This window comes from Hibiscus syriacus, unplaced genomic scaffold (assembly GCF_006381635.1).
Source record: "Hibiscus syriacus cultivar Baekdansim isolate YM2019G1 unplaced genomic scaffold, ASM638163v2 tig00110548_pilon, whole genome shotgun sequence".
NCBI classification, from domain to species: domain Eukaryota; kingdom Viridiplantae; phylum Streptophyta; class Magnoliopsida; order Malvales; family Malvaceae; genus Hibiscus; species Hibiscus syriacus.
The window spans coordinates 6,247,230-6,265,639 of NW_024062775.1; the positions used below are offsets into that span (position 1 = coordinate 6,247,230).

Below are 18,410 nucleotides of genomic sequence, written 5' to 3' on the forward strand. Positions count from 1 at the left end.
CGTTAGATAAAAAATTTTAGAAAAATATTGTTAATTAGGGTTTTGAAGTTAAAAGATGGAATGAAAATTTATTTTAAAAAGAGTGAAAATTAAAGTAACTAGATCAACCTAGTGAAGGGAGCTAACATGCACCGGGTGCGTAGACTAATAAAGCAGCCCAAGGTCGCGCATGTTATAAAAAGTCACTCAGCGCCCATTTTTGTCAGATAAAAAATAATAAAAACTTCAGAGTTGTTGAAATCTGCTCTTTCCCACCACTCCATTAAGCTTTGATCGTCCGATCCCTTTTTTTCTCATCTTCTAGTTCAGTTCTTTGTTGAATCTCGCGTTCAACTTAAAAAAAAAACAATTTTTGTCGAAAAAAATCGATCTTCAAGGAGTTCAATTATCCATGTCGTCGGATATAAGCTAGACTTCTCTGCTAAATTTTCGTCGTTCTCTGTAGTTTTTTTCACTTTCTCTTTCCGACGACTCGAGGAGATTTTCGTTCTAAAGATGGCTGTACGCAGCAACGACTTCAACGGAGTTAATTGCGAGGAGAGTTTCATATTTGATCTCTCGAGTTTGATCTTGTAATTGGCATCTGTGAAGAAAACCTCTAAAAGGTCATTTTTTTCTTTTTTTCTTTTTGTTATTGGACGCAAAGGAATGGGAACGGATAGTTTGTTACTGCCAACGGTTGGACCGCCAATTAAACCGCGAGCAGGGTTGAGGAGAAAACAGGCTGGAAGAGGCTCTTACAGAGGAAGCTAGGGGCTTTATTGCAAACAGAAGATAGGTTGGGGGAGTGCTTTTGAATTGAAAATTTTGTTACTTTTAGTTGGGGGCGGGGGCTTTTCGAACAAAAAAAAACTTTCTTTCTGTTTTTGAGGAGAGATAGGGATGGGCAGCAGTACAACTAGCAGTGGTTTGCACCAGATACTGAGAAGTCTCTGTCTCAATACTGAGTGGAAATACGCCGTTTTCTGGAAGCTTAAGCATCGAGCTCGAATGTCAGTAACCTGCCACTTTCTTACCTTTTTGTTTCCTTTTAAGTTGATCGCCATTTGCTTTCAATTGATTGATTCGCAGTATCTTGTTTGTTGCGTAGTTTACAAAAAAAGAACTTGTGAATATTTTGTCCTGCTCCTTGAGGTCAGCTAATTCGATGTCTGTATGCCATCTGCATCTAATTATCTGGATTTTATGATCTAAGATGATTTGGGGTTTTTGTTTAATTTTGGAATTATGGTTGGCATGTTATTTAGGTTATGATGGAATGGGTTTGACCCCTGGATTTGGCATAAGATAACCTATTTTCTCCTTTCCATTAGTATTACTAAATTGCAATCTGCCAATTTTTCAGAAGTTCTGGAAATTAACATACTTGCCTTTTGTGTTCTTCTAATTCTCTTTTGTCTTTGGATATGCTTTTCTTGCATTAATAGAAGGAATCAGGTAAAACTGTTACTTGCAAACAGCCAAGTGATGCTATACAGAGATTACTCAAGTATATCTCATGCTATACAAAGATTTATATTCACACTTTCATTCCTGTTTATCCTTTTCCCACTAAGTCTTATGCTAATAGTATTCTTTATCAGATTGAAAATCTCCATTTCACTAGCACCAACCTTTGAAACTGTCTTTTTGTTCCAAATTTTCCATATAAAGTAAATTAGTGCATTCCAGGACAGCTTTAATATCAGAGTAATCAGCGACTTACCGTGAAATTTGCTGCTCACACACTGAAATTCCTGCAGCCAAGCAAGCATTCTCCTATTGAGATTACAGTGTTGCAGAATCAATTCTCTAAATTTATTTCTAAAAAAAACACCCAGAAAATAGACGATCCCTGTTTTCTAAATGACCTTGACACAAAAGAAAAAGGCCATCATTGCCATTCCCAAACTGTGTTTAAGGATTTTCCTCCAACTCCAGGCATAACCACCTTCTAATTACCTTTATAAAAATAATTTTAGGAGAGAAAAAGTGGATCAATACCAATTGATTATTTGGAGATTGTTTTTCTTTTTTTAACTTTTGAAATATTGTCCTAAGATTATCAGGAGAAAACTAATCGCTCTTCTGTTTTACCTTTAATTTTGTGGGATGTTACGCTGGTCCTTGCGAAAATACTTTGGCGTGTTTGGTTACTTACAATCCTTAACGTTGAACTTATAACAGGGTGCTGACTTTGGAGGATGCATACTACGACAATCATGACCAATGTGATCCTTCAGGGAACAACAGTTTCCGAGATTCATTAGAAAACTTGCGCAGTGGACATTGTTCACATGACCCCCTTGGTTTAGCATTGGCAAAGATGTCTTATCAAGTATATTCACTAGGGGAAGGGTATGGCTCAACCCATTGATAAGTTTGTTGTTTCATTGTTTGGAATGTTTTTGGCATTGTTACTACAGTAGTTAAAGAAAAATGATACAAGGATGCAACTGATTGAAAGTAGTGTCTTGTTACCCTTACAATCTTCTTGCACCTTTAAACAATCTCAGTATTTGATTTTAATTATGATTATGATAAGTATCAAATTTCTGAATCTGCAAAGAAGTGAGCACATGTAGCTTATGCATAAAGGTCCCATTTAATATGTATTCCTTGTTATAAAGGATTGTTGGACAAGTGGCAGTTTCTGGAAAGCATCAATGGATATTTGCAGATAAGCATGTTAACAGCTCCTGCTCATCGTTTGAGGTGAGGAGCTTTACCAAGCACTGATGTCTAGCATACTGTTTCAGAGTAGATTTTGTTTTCAATACTCACTTCACTTTATGCCTTGATTTGAATTGCAGTTCTCTGACGGTTGGCAAAGTCAGTTTAAAGCAGGGATCAGGGTATGCTATGCATGCTTTTACTCTGTTTTTTAGTTGTGATGATTTCCATGGTTCAACACATGGAAGTCAATAACTGATCATGTTTCTAGGTTAAAGGTCCATATCTTTTTGGTGGAGAGTGAAGGCATTTTATTCCAATTTACTTTTGCAATTTATTGGGCTAGTTTGTTTGACCTTTGCGTGAAGTGAAAATAAGTTTCAGCTCGCTTAATTTGTATTCTAGGAGTTTGGAAGCAAATGCCTTCCATAATGTTGCCTGCAACAGTCTTTTGCCTAAAGTTTATTTCCTTTCCTATACGTTTATGCTATTAATAGAAATATTTGTCATTTTTCCTTGTAGACCATTGTTGTTGTTGCTGTTGTTCCACAGGGAGTTGTGCAGCTTGGCTCCTTAAATAAAGTAAGATGAGTTCCATTGTTTTGGCGCCTTTCTACTTTATGAATGTTTATCAATGTATTTACTTTAAGTTGATGTTTGTGCAACTTCTTTTGGGGGTTCTGGCATGAATATCCTTAACCTCATAAGATTTTTGTTTTATACGAAAATGTCTTGCTCGCTTGAAAGATGTTATCTACTACTGTAGTAGTGTTAATAAAGGATTTGGCCTCTAAAAAAATTAATATTTTTGTGTGGATTTCTCCTTGTAATTTTTTGATACTTTTTCTTCGGCACTTTTACCACTGGTTGAACGATTTTGATTCTCTGAATTCTCAACTTTACATTTATGTTTATATTTGATGGTACACTGAAAATTATGTAAGAAAACTCGCGCCTTAATAAGTTAAAAGCATTTATAACATGATAAGGAGTTACTAAAGCATGTTTTAGTATGGCCAAGTCCTAGAAGCCTAACTGGATTTGACATTTAATATGATTGGCAATAGTCTGTTGCTTTCTGTCCTAGTTCTTTTGAGCTGGTACTCTAGACTGAAATATGATATTCAAGTTCTATTTATCTGAATGGAGCAGGTATTTGAGGATGTGAAGCTTGTGAGTCTCATCAGAGATATGTTTTTTTCTCTTCAAGATTCTTCTCTAGGGCATATTGCCAATCCAATAGAATGTAGCATGAAGAGATCAGTTTTTGAGGTATATTTCAGTTTCTCCTTCATTTTATGTATCGGTATGTGTACATGCATGCAACCTTGCACAACACTACATGTGCATTTGTTTGTTTATGTTATTAATACTTTTGGATCTTCATTTTTCAGCCTGGATTACATACAAAACTATTAGATTCAGAAGTTATTTCTTTAGATAAAGCTGTATACAAAGAAGGACCAGATTTTTCGTTGCCTGAGTTTTCACATCGCCAAAAATGCAGTGATAGTTCATTTGTTTTTCCACTGGCCAGTAATAATCAGAGAAGGGCAGTTGATGTGGAAAATAAGCATAAAGGACATGACCTATCCTCAGCAGGGAGTGATGAGACTGCTAAATTGCTGACACCAAGATCAAATGTTTCCGACTCGGAGCATCTAAATCAGTTGGGGAGGAATTTGATAACAAATGGGGTATGCAAAGGGGAGACTAGTGGGTGGAAAAGTTCAAGTATGAGACCAGGAAAATGTTTACACAAACCATCCCGTTACCGACAGTACAAATTTATTTAATGTTGCACTTCAAGCTGAACAGTATGAAGCTGATCATACATTATACTCAAACTTCCTTCAATCTGCAATTAGTGATACTGTTAAGGTGAGTGGTTTGAATTCTTATCAAAATGAAGTGTGGGACACTCCTGAATCTTCAGATGTAAAATTTCAAAAGCACTTGAAGTTGGGGAATCAAAATGATTCAAGTGACTTGGACTCTATAAACACTTCTTCAAAGTTTTCTGTTGGGTATGAGCTTTACGAAGCACTTGGACCTGCTTTTCTGAGAAAGAGTATCAATACCAACTGGCAGGTAGAGAATATGGAAGTTGGAGCTAATATTGAAATGCTAGAGGGGATGAGCAGCAGCCAGTTAACTTTTGAATCTGGTTCAGAGAATCTCCTAGAGGCTGTAGTGGCAAATATTTGCCATAGCGGAAGAGATATCAAAAGTGAGAGGTCATTTTGCAGATCAGCACCATCGTCAGTGACTACTGGAAATACACCAGAGCTTTCAAGCCAAACAAAACATACTATTAGTTCAGCTGATTATTCAATTGATCAGTCCTCTTTCAAAGAAAAAAACACACATCAATGCTTGAGTTCGTCAACTTTAATTGGTGCATTGTCTTCAAGAGGGTTTTCTTCTGCTTGCCCTGGCAGCTGTAGTGAGCCAGCTAAGAACAACAAAAAGCGGGCTAGACCTGGTGAAAATCCCAGGCCTAGGCCGAGGGACAGACAACTCATTCAAGATCGTCTTAAGGAGCTAAGGGAGCTTGTGCCTAATGGAGCAAAGGTAAAAGTGTTGGGTTCTGATATTTTACTTTTCTGTCCTTAGAAATGTCAATATGCTAAAATTTATAGAAAAAAATATGCAGTGCAGTATTGATTCATTGCTGGAGCGCACAATCAAGCACTTGGTCTTTCTGCAAGGCATCACAAAGCACGCTGACAAGCTCAGTAAATGTGCAGAATCAAAGGTAAGGCAGTGTACTGGTTAATGATTGTTTTGGCTCAGTAAACTAGAAACCAAGAAGATTTCACTGACCTGATTGATTATTGGGGTAATAAATGAAATGATCTCATTCAACTTCTACTAGAATTTTTGGGAGCTTGCACCTTTTGGGCTTTGTAGGCATATATTATAGATTCTTGTTGTTTGTCATGAAATGGCAGCATAATTACTGTACACTAGCTGTATTCAAGTGTTGTTACATATTCGTGCCGAATTTGTAGATGCATCACAAGGGAGCTGGCAGTCTCGGATCATCCAATTATGACCAAGGTTCAAGCTGGGCAGTGGAAGTGGGAAGCCATCTAAAAGTTTGCTCAATAGTAGTTGAGAATATAAACAAAAATGGGCAGATGCTTGTAGAGGTATGTACAGAGTCTGTCTAGGTGCATGATACTGTTCCACCTGTTGACATGATTATTGGTAATTGTTCACTGTGATTTCATGGTGGGTTCGCTGCTTGGTGTATGATATTATCTCACTGATTATAGTTATTTTTTAACTAAGTTTATGATTACATTGGTGGAATCACCCAATGTAATCACCGCTTAGAGTATGTTAGTTTAGGATATCTTGTTCATTAATTCACCTGTGACAAATAGAAAATTAGGAAGAATTAATTGAATATAAAAGAACGATAATCTGAAAATGACAACATGATAGCTTTTTGTTTGTTCTTGGTTTTAAAGTTATTTTAGTTGATCCATGCAGCTGTTGTGTGAGGAATGTAGTCATTTTCTTGAGATAGCAGAGGCCATCAGAAGCTTGGGCCTGACAATTTTAAAGGGGGTTACAGAAGCACGTGGTGAGAAGACTTGGATATGTTTTGTGGTTGAGGTAGGCTTTATGATATTTATGATGTTTTAAGCTTGGCCATCATTTGTTGTTTCCATTTTGTCTTTTCTGCTGTGTTTTCCATATGATATTTATACGTTGGACGCATTATAAGCTGTACCTCCGAAACTCCAGGCGTGCTTGAACTGCGTTATAAGTGCCAAACGATTCAGTTCTTTAATCTCCTTTCAAATTTGTTTTCCATTTTATAATCTAACACCCAATTTTGAAAACATTGTAGGGACAGAACAACAGAGTCATGCATAGAATGGACATCTTATGGTCACTTGTGCAAATTTTGCAATCCAAGGCTACAAGCTAGCTGCAATTGCTTGCCACCACTTGGAAGTAGTTATATTGGCTCCCACTATAACATATTGTGAGTGTTTTGTGATTTTAGATTGGCTTTATGGTTTTTGCCTATTGTCTTTATCTTCCAATCCCCTAAAAGAATATTTAAAGCAGGGGAAAAGAAGAGAACATCCTTGAGAAACATTATGTGAAGAGTTTTTGCTTCTGTTCTTCATCATAGTTTGTGGAAATGGCATCTACCATTTTCTTTTATCCTTTCCCAATTTATATCAGACATCATCAGCTATTTGCAAGTTATGATAATAATCCAATATGGGGTGCCGTTGCTGGATATTCTCCGGCAGTTTCTGCAATAAACTTTGTTTCCCTAGTTATGAACATGTAGATTCAACATTCACCATTAAAAGGAGAAACTGTACATGAGAAACAGAAGATTGGATATCATAGAATGTTATTAGCTAAATTACATACCACTTTATATGCGTACTCCTTAAAACGGTGATCATGTAGTATCATTGCACCATAGGTTTATTGCAATTTGAAGTGAGGAAGGCTCGAGTTCCCATCCAGGCCTTTGGCCTTGAAATAGGCCATATATTAAGTGATATGAGTTCATTGGTAAATTACATACCCTTATATGCGTACTCCTTAAACGGTGATCATGTAGTATCATTGCACCATAGGTTTATTGCAATTTGAAGTGAGGAAGGCTCGAGTTCCCATCCAGGCCTTTGGCCTTGAAATAGGCCATATATTAAGTGATATGAGTTCATTGGTATATCGGTGGATTATGTTCCGTCGGAAGCTCTCTTATTGGTGCACATGGTGTATGTTTATTTGCAGTGCTTGGATAGAAAAACCATGCCACTGATTCCCGATTCCTCTGCCATTATAATTATTTGTTCTGTTTAGATGTATAAAGTATTTGCTAAACCCAAGATCATGGATTGTTAATGAAAAGATCTAAGTTTATATACTTCATTTCAAAGTATTTCCATTCTTTTTATTCTTTTTTTCTCGGGTATGTTGAATTTGAAGTTCTCTTATTGGTGCATATGGTGTATGCTGAATTCTTTAATTCAAAGTATCTGATAGCTAATAGTATTTAATTTTAAGTTGGATACTGATACTCGAACCCTTTAAAATAAAAATAAATAAATTTATGAGTTTAAATGAAGATAATTCAAAAAAAAAAAAAAAAATCCCCGTCCCACACATTCTTCATATTCCTTTCTCTTCCCTCAATCTCCAAGGTCAAGCTGTTTGTGTAAGGGTTGGAAGGTATTCGGTCTATGGACACTAACCCCACGTTGAAGCAGACAGTCATTTGGAGGGGATCTCGTCTTCTCTCTTTCCATTGTCGAAGCTTCAGTGTCTCTTTCCTCGTTTATCCCATAGATTCAAAATTTTCGTTTATTTGAAAGCTTCATGAGCCATGCAAACAAAATCTTCATCAAACACCTTTAATTAAACATGATTTTTCTCATGAGATCTGAAAGCTTACCATAGGAAACATGTGACATAAAACGCAGAAATGTTCAAAGAATTAAGCCTGTAAGCATTAATGGAACAGATATCGTGTGGCTCATTCAAACAAAATCTTCATCCGAACCCAGTTTATGTGTACTGTTTAGAGTCTTTGTTTCTCGATTTATAGTCCCATCACGAGGCCACCCACACCCCATTTTTTACTTTTAATCTTACATGGTTATTTTCTCTCTCTTCTAAGTCAAGGCCCACTTGTTGAAGTCGTTCAAGTTGCCAGGGCTAGATCACATATAAATACGCCTTGCTCGCAGCCTTATTATCTTCAATTTCAGGACCGGATCGATCCTGGCTATCTACAATATATTTTCTAGCTAGTTTTGCATCATATACATTACGATGAAGAACCTACATCATCTCCTTGTCATTGCAGCTGTGATTTTTCTTGTCAGCAACCACTTGTACGACGTTTCTAGGCGGATTCTGAACAAAGACGATCTTACGTTGCAGGCTGTCCAAAAGGCCAAGGGAGTACATATCCCTCCCCCTGGACACAATGGCTGCACTCACTTTCGTGGCCGCAGAGGCCCGCCTTGTGTCGGAGAGGAGGCCTTTGCAGGCCGTGTTGCGGCCAGTTCCAGTGGCTCCATTTCATGATGCAGCTTAGTCTCAAATGAGTCTCTCCTTTTGTTATAGATAGCAACTTATTAATACTTACTAAGATGATTATATTTATATTATATTTTTTAGTATTTTATTGATTTAGCTAGTGATAATAGTTCATGAACATGAAATAAGTCCCCCAAATCCCCGATTTGTTTTCTCTCTTTCTTACGATCGATATTAAATAAATTAGCATACTTTATGTTACGTTTCTCCTAGGTTAACTTTTGATTTCTCCTAGGTAGGGGTGTATTTGGTTCGGTTCGGTTCGATTTTTTTATCAAAAATTAAACTAAACCGAATCAAAATAAACGGTTTTTCAAAATTTAAACCGAAATCGAATAGTTAAAAAATCGAAATCGATTTTTTCGGTTCGGTTCGGTTTTTTAAACGGTTCGGTTCGGTTTATCGGTTTTTCAATGAAAAAATCACTTGAAACTATAATTTTTTTAAAAAAATTGCCTATTCGGTTCAATATGGAATAAATGGGTTCCATATGAAAAACTCGAACTAAACCGAATCAAAAGAATTGAGACTTTTAAACCGAACCGTATAATACCAAATCGAACCGAACCGTTTTACTCGATTCGTGTCGATTTTTCAATTTTCTCGGTCTCGTTGCTCAACCTTACTCCTAGGAATGTAACAGACCCTAGTCCAATCAATCAGATCATGAACCATATCCATTAATTGGGTCCACGAAACAAACTTATGGGCTAGATATAAGGGGTTTTTTTTCCAAATACCCCAAGCTGTTAATTATTTAGGGTATTAGGCCAATATAGATTTTATTTTGAAAACTATTACAATTCTCTCTGATGAACATCGAACTCGTCACCTCGAGGTGATAAGTTCCTCAAGAAATTATTTTTAAATTATCCTCGTGTAGTGGGTTTTACGTGGATCATTATTTTATTACCATTAAAATGACTCGTCACCTAGTGTGACGATCTCATTTAAAAAATATTTTTTAATTAAAAAATAAAATAAAATAAGTATAAATTAAAAAAATTGCGTGAAACTCGTCATCTTGACGTGACGAGTTCCTTCAAATTTAAAAAATTAGTCGTTGGTCAACGGCTATATGGGCAACGGTCATGGCCAACGGTAAATTGGAACTCGTCAGGTGAGGAGTTCGGCCGGATAAAATTTTAAAAAAATTAAAATAAAAGTAAAAATGAATTTATTTATATTTTAAAAAATACAAAGTAATTAAATAATTGGAAAAAATAAATATTTACAAGGAAAATTTATCTATATTTCCTAAGTTCTTGACGATGTCACGGAGTAGTCGAATGGTAATGTCGTAGGGCTCATCGAGTACGCCGGAGTCGTAGGCGTTGATCACCGTCTTTATCGTTGTCATCGTCTTCCCGATGAGGTGTATTTAACACACTTTACGATCCACCTTCAAAATACGGTGATAAATTTATGACATTTAAAGCCATCATTGTCGTAACTACGTCGACTTGGCTTCAAAATGCGGTGATAGATTTATGACATTAAAAGCATATTATGTCGAAGATGCTTGAGTGCATTGCGATGCATCCCATGAGCCTCCAACCCAATTCGATCGAGTCTCGGTTGAATTATGAAATGGAGGATAAAAACTGAAACTAGCGTGAGATGCATAATAGTACTCTTCAACTGCAGATGCTGAAGCAAAAGAAGACGATGATGTTTTATTCTTGGACTTGGACTAGGCGCATGTAGCCTGATGATGTTACCATTCTCCCCTCTCTTCCGGTGTCGTGAGATATGGTTCCTCATTTGCTTCGTAATTTCGAAGATAGAGAGAATAGTCGAAATCTAGGTCCAGCGGTGTAATGTCGAGACGCGGGGGAGCGATTGTTCATTCTGGTTCCATGCGTCAATGTATATAGCGTGTTTCACAAGCCAATTTTCGGTATGTTTCCCACGCGTATCAATTCTATAGAGCACATCCATATCAACCACCTACGTAGGAATCAGCTGATGCGACGGAAACTGTCGCATCACTCTATTAGCAGCGTGTCACTCAACAATCACATAATTGAATAATGGCGTCACGACACACCATAAGTGGGACCCCTCAAAAATCCCCTTGGTAATAACCGGTTGATCTCCTCGTCAACATACGGAAGCCAAGAGAACTGTAAATATTATATATCAAAATTAGTATATATTAAAAAAATTGAATATATATGTAGACGTAAACAAAACTTGACTTTAAAAATCAAATTTGATTTGACGCCAAAAAGATTAATTTGATTAGACTCGTAATTTTATAAATTCAGTCAGAAAAGATTTTAAATAAAGTTCGAGTTATAAAATATAATTCATCAATTTAATTAATTAAAATATGTTTAGGTAAATTAGACGTTTAGTGTATAAACTATCAGTTTTGATCTATTTTTATACCTAAACTTTTAAATTTTTAAAAATCATACCTAACGTTTAGTTTTTGTTTTATTTTAGTATCTCGTCATTAAAAACTTAATGGATGGTCTCGTCGGTCGATGAAGCTCAAACTTTATATCTCGCACCTTTTTCACCCCCTGAATGTGATTCTGACCTCCATTTCACCGAAAATGCCTCAATCTCTCCAGATCGACGACGGACTCTTTGACTTCTTTATCCTCCGATCTTCATCGTCAATCGTCTGATGGTCCTGAAATCAGACTATGTTAGTGGCCTTGTCATTCTCTCTTGGTCCACTGGAGCTATGTCATGCCAACCCATCCGTTAAGTTTTTAATGACACTGTACTAAAATGTAACAAAAATTAAAAGTTAGATATGATTTTAATTAAAAGTTTATATACCAAAACGGACCAAAACTGATACTTTAAATACTAAACTCGTTATTTACCCTATTTGCTTTTACTTTACTCAATTAAGTCAAATAATCACCTTTACTTTAAAATAAAAATTCGAAACTAATACCGAAATTTTTTTAAAATTTGGATTAAATTAAGATTATTATTATTATTATATTATGAGGCTTTAACCTCCATAAAATTTAACAAATAATCAGCACAATAAACACGATATGATTATGATTTATAAATTTAATTGTTTAATTAAAAGTAGTTGTTCTGCTTATTACATCCGTACTATGTTTATAATTTATAAATGGCAGTGGAACAAAAAGAACAAAGACCAAAATTAATATAAAAAAAATTAAATTCACTGGCACGTTAATCTCAACGCATTATTAGCTACTCGACATCTCCCCTTTCCTCAATCCTCACTGGGAAGCCACCTTTCATCTTCGACGTCAGGGAAACAACAAACGATGGTTCAAACCCATCCTCCACCGCCGGCACAACCTTGAACCGTCGTAGAACGCCTGCCGCCACCCTCTTCATCTGCAGAAACGCCATCTCCCTTCCCAAACAAACTCTGGGTCCCGCCTGGAACACTGGATAAGTGTAAGGATCTCTCCCCACAAAGCTCCATTTCCCTCCCTCGTCCCTCTGCAACCACCGCTCCGGCTTGAACTCTGCCCAATCCGATCCCCATAGCATCTTCATCCTCCCCATTGCGTAAGGATGATACGTCACTATCGTTCCTTTCTTCACCACCGTCCCGTCTGGCAAAACATCGTCGTTCTCCGCCGTCTTGCCGTCCACCGGAACCGGAGGGTACAGTCTCATAGTCTCGCAGAGACAGGCATGCGTGTAAACCATGTCTTTAACTTCCTCGAACACCGGCATGCCGGATTTCCCTTTGATTTCTTTGAGAATCTCTTCTTCAACTCCAGGGTTCTTGGACAATAGCCAGAAAAACCACGTCAAAGCAGCCGACGTCGTGTCGCGGCCGGCGAGTATAAAGCTGATGACAATATCCGTCGCGAAATTCTCGTCCGTGAGGCCGGAGCTCAAAAACCTCGATAGAAGATCAACGGATTCCAAAGACGATTTATCAGCTAATTCCTGTTTCTTTTCCCTTACGATCTTCATCGCAAAGTCACGAACTCGAGAGACCGCAATTCTCAGTCTCTTCTCCGATCCCACATCGAAAAATCGCATGATTTTCCAGGATAAACTAAACAAAGCACGGAACCTTGTGCCACTTATTTTAGTAGCATCTTCAAACGCTTCAGCGAACTCCGCCGCCGGTGACGACGGCGAAACACATGCTGGGTCAAACCCGAAAGCGATCTTACAAACATTGTCAAAAGCGAATCTCTGAAGAATATCTTGCAAGTCAAGCACGTTCTCATCAGCAGCAACACCGGAAAACATCGGGATCAAACGCCCATTAAGCTCGGTATCAACAACGTCTTGAATAAATTTACGAAGAGACTTGGTGTTGAACTCGTGGCTGGAAACTTGTCTCTGGAACTTCCACGACTCGCCGTCGACGTTGAAGATTCCGTTGCCGAGAAAATCGAAGAGAACGCTGTAAGACGAAGGGCCTTTCTGGTAGTTGGAGAATTGGGTTTTGAGTACGTGCTGGACATTGGCTGGATTCGCCGTGAAAATATGCCGACCACCGAATAAGAGGTGGAAGGTGAAAGTTCCAGAGGGAGAGTTCTGGAGGATTTGTGCAGTCCATTGCACACGATCTTCTTCGTGGGATTTGAGGGCTAAAGAAGAACCGATTATCGGATAATGTTTGGGGGGAATTGAAGGATCAGATTCTTTGGATTTTGATGTTTTGGTGATGATTTTTAGGATGACAAATGGAAGAATGAGAAGAAAAAACGAAGTAAATAGCTGAATCAACATCTTGCTAATGATCCTGTGAGGGTTTGCTTCATAAGATTCTCAACATGTTCAGCTCTATTTATAGACCAGTTTTTCTCTGTTCCATATACGATAAAGTTTCTAGAATCATGAGCATTTCAATATACATAACAGGGTAAATTATGTCAAAATGAAATTAATTATATACATTAAATTATATTAGTTGACATGGGAGACAACAACTTTTTTCTAGGATAAAATATGTTTGATCTGTTTTAGTATTTAAATTTTTTTAAAATTCATAATTAACGTTTACTTTTTTTTTATTTTAGGGTATCGTCGTTAAAATCTTAACACAACTAGTACTTGAACTATTAATTTTGATCCGTTTTAGTATTTAAATTATTAATTTTTTTAAAAATTGACGTTAAATTTTGAATAGAGTACTAAAATAAAATAAAAGCTAAAGTCTTTAATGGTGGTTATTAAAATGAAATAAAAATTAAAATTTTTAATATTAAAATATATCAAAATTGATAATTTAGATACTAAATCCGTAATTTATTTATTTTTCCTATCAAAGAGACCAAGGCAACCTCTTTTAATGTCAAAAAAATTAAATTGTTAGCACCAATCCGCCGGCCTCTAGCTTAGGTAATTTAGAAGTTTCTTATAGCTTTTTTGTCGTGTTCAGGGAGGAACCCTTTACTACCATAAGCTACGCAATAAATAATTAATTATTTCGATCTCAATAAATTATTTTTCTAATGAGTCCTCCATCTAAAATTTCGACTCCACATTAAATTAGTTTTTCTTCCTTAAAAATTGAAAAATAATTTTGATGTCAATAATATATTAAAGGTTTAAGGGTTGTTTTATTACTGTGTATACCTAATTTATTATTTTTTGCTTATATCATATTTTCGTATTTATTTAACCTCCAAAGATGTTTAATTACATCATTTTATATATTGCTTCTAATTTAAAACCTCAAATTATAAAACTTAAATTAAAATTTAGAGTTTATGATTTAGAGATTGAAATTATAGTTTAGAGTTTAAGGTTTATAATTTAGGGTTTTAAGTTAGGAATACGATATAAAATAATATAATTAAACAACTGCGATGACTAAATTAATACGAAAATACGATACGATGAAAATGATAAATTGAATGTGTTACCCGAGCAAAAATTACCCCTTTGCCGGTAATAAAAAATAAATTAATTAAATTTGATTGATATATTTATTAGAATGCAATTTTATAATCATATTTCTTGGGGGGGGGGGTTAATACCTAATGATTAGGAACGTTCATGGTGTGAAAAGTGTTGATGTTTTTTAATTAAATATCGTCATCGATGATTGAGTTTGAGAATTAGAGTACACAACAACTACGTCAGTCTTCAAATTTTGACTCGGTGTCCATGTAAAAGGAAATTTAGGGCCGGCGGACCACTTTAAGGCTAAAACGAGTGTGAACAAAAGAATGGCGGTCGGCGATGTTATAAACGTAAGCAAAGACGTATACTTAATTAAATTATTAAAATTTTAATTTTATTTTAATCAAATTATGAACCTTTATTCGTTAATATTTAATAAAAGTGTTCTTTTTATTAACCGTCAAATTAAATTATATATTGAGATTTTCTCAGTTTACAATTGAAATTAAAAAAAATGGTTGAACAAAAGAATCACGCCAGTCTACAACTTAGCCACACGCGTGTTTCAGAAACATGGGTAAGTAATCACTTTTTTACTGTTTTACTCCCATATCTGATCCACTCTAGGGCGTTGCCTTGTGTGTAAACTCATGCCCTTCTGCTACTAGCCAGTTACCCTCAAGTCTGGGATGCACCTGTAATACGGTGAAAAATCAATCGGATTATAATTCAGGGTTCAGAGGTTTAGGGTTTAAAATGGCATACCCTTTTACATAGAGCTCACAGGAAGACGGGTCCATGGTCTTTAACCCCGTTTTATTTACTTCACGTAATAGTGAAGTATCTCCTGCGTTAAAACCAGCCCCTCCTTTCCTTGTTTCAGAGAGCTTAATGAATGCTGAAGAAAACTACTACAGTCTGCCTCTAGTGCTTCCAACCTCTCATTCAGCTCTGAAATTTCGTTTTCAAGAGAATCCATGATTTTCGTCGTCGGAGTGTTCGTTGTCGGAAAAGTCTCGTGAAGCCCCATACTGAGCAAGCCTGCTAAGTTTCTTCTCTAACTTTTGCAACAAGTGAGAGATGTACAACTTCTCGTCTTCGATTTCGGACAATGCGGTTATGACTACGGGTTCATCGTCGACTAAAGAAGCCTCGGGAAATCCTGTTTCTAAGGAATTTTCCATATCAACTTGCTTGGAACATGTTGCATTCACCATCCGAACATGTTCGTTGTCTAAGTCGACACTAGCGTCCGGTCCCGGCTCGTCCGGTGTTTCATCAGGGAACTTCCGTCTGTAATAATCAAGCTCAGCTTCAAGATCTTTTAATTCCCTTTCCTTTTCTGTCAGGAGATCGTTAGCTTTCTCCAAGGCTTCAACGTCGTATTCGGCTTGCTCTTCAATCATCCTCAGGTACTGCAGGGCCTCCATGCGGAGAGATGCCTTCTCTTCTCGCAACCTTGTGATCATTGCCATTGCCTGATATGCAGCAATTGAAGAAGCGTTTCTTTCTTCCTCTAATTCCTTAGATAACGCATTTATGTCCTCCCGGGCATTTTCGAGCCTATCCTCACTTTCACCTTCAATGACACTGCTTTCATCGAAAGTTTTGAGGCCAGGGGATTCACTTATTGCCTCGATGAAAAGGTTCTTAAGATTCCGAACCTCAATGGAGTTCGAATTGGTTCTCAGCAATTCAGTTGCACACGATCTTGTAACTTGGGACTTAAATAGTTCAACGAAATTTGATTACCTTCTCCGGTACAATTATGTGCCGGCAATGACTTAACATCTTCATTAACTCCCTTGTTTTTAGTATCATCTACTAATCGATCAGTATCGAGACCGGTGCTTATTGACTTCGAGATTTCATCGTTCTTGATGAGAGAAATATTTTCACTTCTATTTGCTGATGATGATTTGAGGTTTCCACTTGCCCCATTAGTGTAAGGTAGCATATATATTTTATAACAAACTCGGGTGCACTCCGATCCCCAGCAATTAAATTCAGCCTGGATGTATTGGTCACCACTCAGCCAGATTCGAGACGTGCTCCAGTTGATGTGTTCATGATTTTGTCGTTGTCGACAGAAATATTTTCAGTATTACTTGCTGCCATTGCAAACCGTTCCGGATATTAGTCATAATAACATAAGACCTACAAAACATAAACACAGGGAAAGAAACAGAGAGTGCATACAATTGTCTGAAAATGGTTCAATAGCATCCTTACTATTATCGGGATTCGAAGTTTCAACCATAGAAATAAGATCAGCCAGTACTGCAGCACTGAATCTCGGATCTTTCGTAAGGTCAAATGAAGGACAATCATCAAGAGAAACAAGCCCAGGCAGTTCATTGAAATTACCCTTCTCATCTTCCAGTTTCTCTTTATTCACACTCTCTGGAGCCAAACATCTCACAACACGAGATTCATTAGCATCGGGTTCGGGCTGTTTTTTAGGCTTGTTCTCGATTACATCACGAACTACGCTGTTGCTGTTGAGATCATCGAACGACGGAAAACAGAATTTGAATTCAGAAGTGATCTTCAGCTCAGTGTCTCCTACTTGATATGCCAACACATATGGCTCATTTTTTTCAAGTCATTTGAAAGACTTAGGCTACGATGTATGTTCAACTTCGGAACCATCATGTCATGTGATTTTAATTGAAGTAATCTATGTGAATCTGATCTTCCAGCCCACGGTTTGTTGCAGCACAGGCATAACCTTATGACCCCATCGAGAACCGAGCTTCGGGAACCAAATTTTCCATCATACCCTAGTTTTCCTCCAATGAGTCTTCTGCATTCCAAGTCGGATTCATGTCCCCTGACATGTGACGACAGACATTCGTCACACAATCCGCGACCATCGACGAGCTTGTCGTGGATGTTGCAGGAAAGCAAGAACGAAATTTCCGATCTATGGTGGCGGCAAAACAGATTCCGATAAAATCCATCTTTTAGTTTCCCGAAAATATGATCGGGCCGCGTGCATAGAATGCAAGGGCTTTGCAGTTCACAGTAATTTGCAAAACTGGTGAGCATATAAGATAAGGCACCATCAACAAACAGCAGAACGATGAGAATCCATTCACAAGCAGCATACTTTAGGACCTGTGTAAACCCCTTCAAATTCCTTTGTAAATTGGGAAATGAAGCGGCGGTTGCAGTCATTTTCTCGAATTGCTCTTGGGACTGGATGATAATCCAGAAAACCTAGCAATGCAAATCTGAGATAAATGCACCATAAACAAACCCAATTAAATTGGAATCCAATACCCAAGATCTAACCTATTAAATTCGAAATGAAAGAAAACCCAATTATGAGAATCTATTGATTCAACCCTAACAAATACAATAATCGAAGATGATTCAAAGATGAAGAATACCTTAGTTGGATTATCCAACGCTGATGATCACTGTTATTGAGATTCGGGATGACAGTGTCAGATATACATATACATGCAAATATGTTTATATATACATATATATCCGACACCGGCAATGTTTTCGTATATTTAGAAAAGCATCACCGTATCCCTGAATCCGAATGAAATTGATACGAAACATCCATCTCGTAGATGTTAAATAACGAAGAAGAAGACGGAGAAAAGAGAACGGGGAGTACTTTTGTCCGGGGAAAAATGATTCACCGTTAAAACTAACTGTCGCTATTAGTCTTGCTCCAAATAAAGAAAAAGCTTTATGGTCTTACATTTGTTAAGCTTTCACGTCGTATATTAAAACCAAATCTCTTTTGCTTCTTTGGAATATATGTTGAATCCATTTTATTGCCAAAACTAGAATTAAAAATTTAAATAATTGAATAATCTAAA

At 36.9% G+C, this 18,410-nt stretch overlaps 3 protein-coding genes across 3 annotated transcripts; 1 reads left to right on the forward strand and 2 right to left on the reverse strand.

Moving 5' to 3' along the window:
* Window positions 1-245: 245 nt before the first annotated feature.
* Window positions 246-6,784, forward strand: LOC120130922 (transcription factor bHLH155-like). The gene is given in 12 exon segments (XM_039148070.1): window positions 246-992; window positions 2,167-2,337; window positions 2,610-2,694; window positions 2,793-2,834; window positions 3,175-3,234; window positions 3,805-3,924; window positions 4,047-4,397; window positions 4,399-5,226; window positions 5,309-5,410; window positions 5,667-5,807; window positions 6,154-6,279; window positions 6,518-6,784. Coding segments are annotated over 12 exon segments (2,217 nt in total). The 5' UTR covers window positions 246-882; the 3' UTR covers window positions 6,599-6,784.
* A 5,102-nt stretch (window positions 6,785-11,886) lies between these two features.
* LOC120130497 (cytochrome P450 94A1-like) lies at window positions 11,887-13,464 on the reverse strand. Its single transcript, XM_039147733.1, has one exon. It carries the CDS (start codon window positions 13,447-13,449, stop codon window positions 11,935-11,937), a length of 1,515 nt encoding a protein of 504 aa, XP_039003664.1. The 5' UTR covers window positions 13,450-13,464; the 3' UTR covers window positions 11,887-11,934.
* A 1,971-nt stretch (window positions 13,465-15,435) lies between these two features.
* Window positions 15,436-18,048, reverse strand: LOC120130700 (probable myosin-binding protein 4). The gene is given in 5 exon segments (XM_039147881.1): window positions 15,436-16,271; window positions 16,274-16,476; window positions 16,768-17,133; window positions 17,196-17,751; window positions 17,947-18,048. Coding segments are annotated over 4 exon segments (1,860 nt in total). The 5' UTR covers window positions 17,749-17,751; window positions 17,947-18,048; the 3' UTR covers window positions 15,436-15,533.
* Window positions 18,049-18,410: the final 362 nt, after the last annotated feature.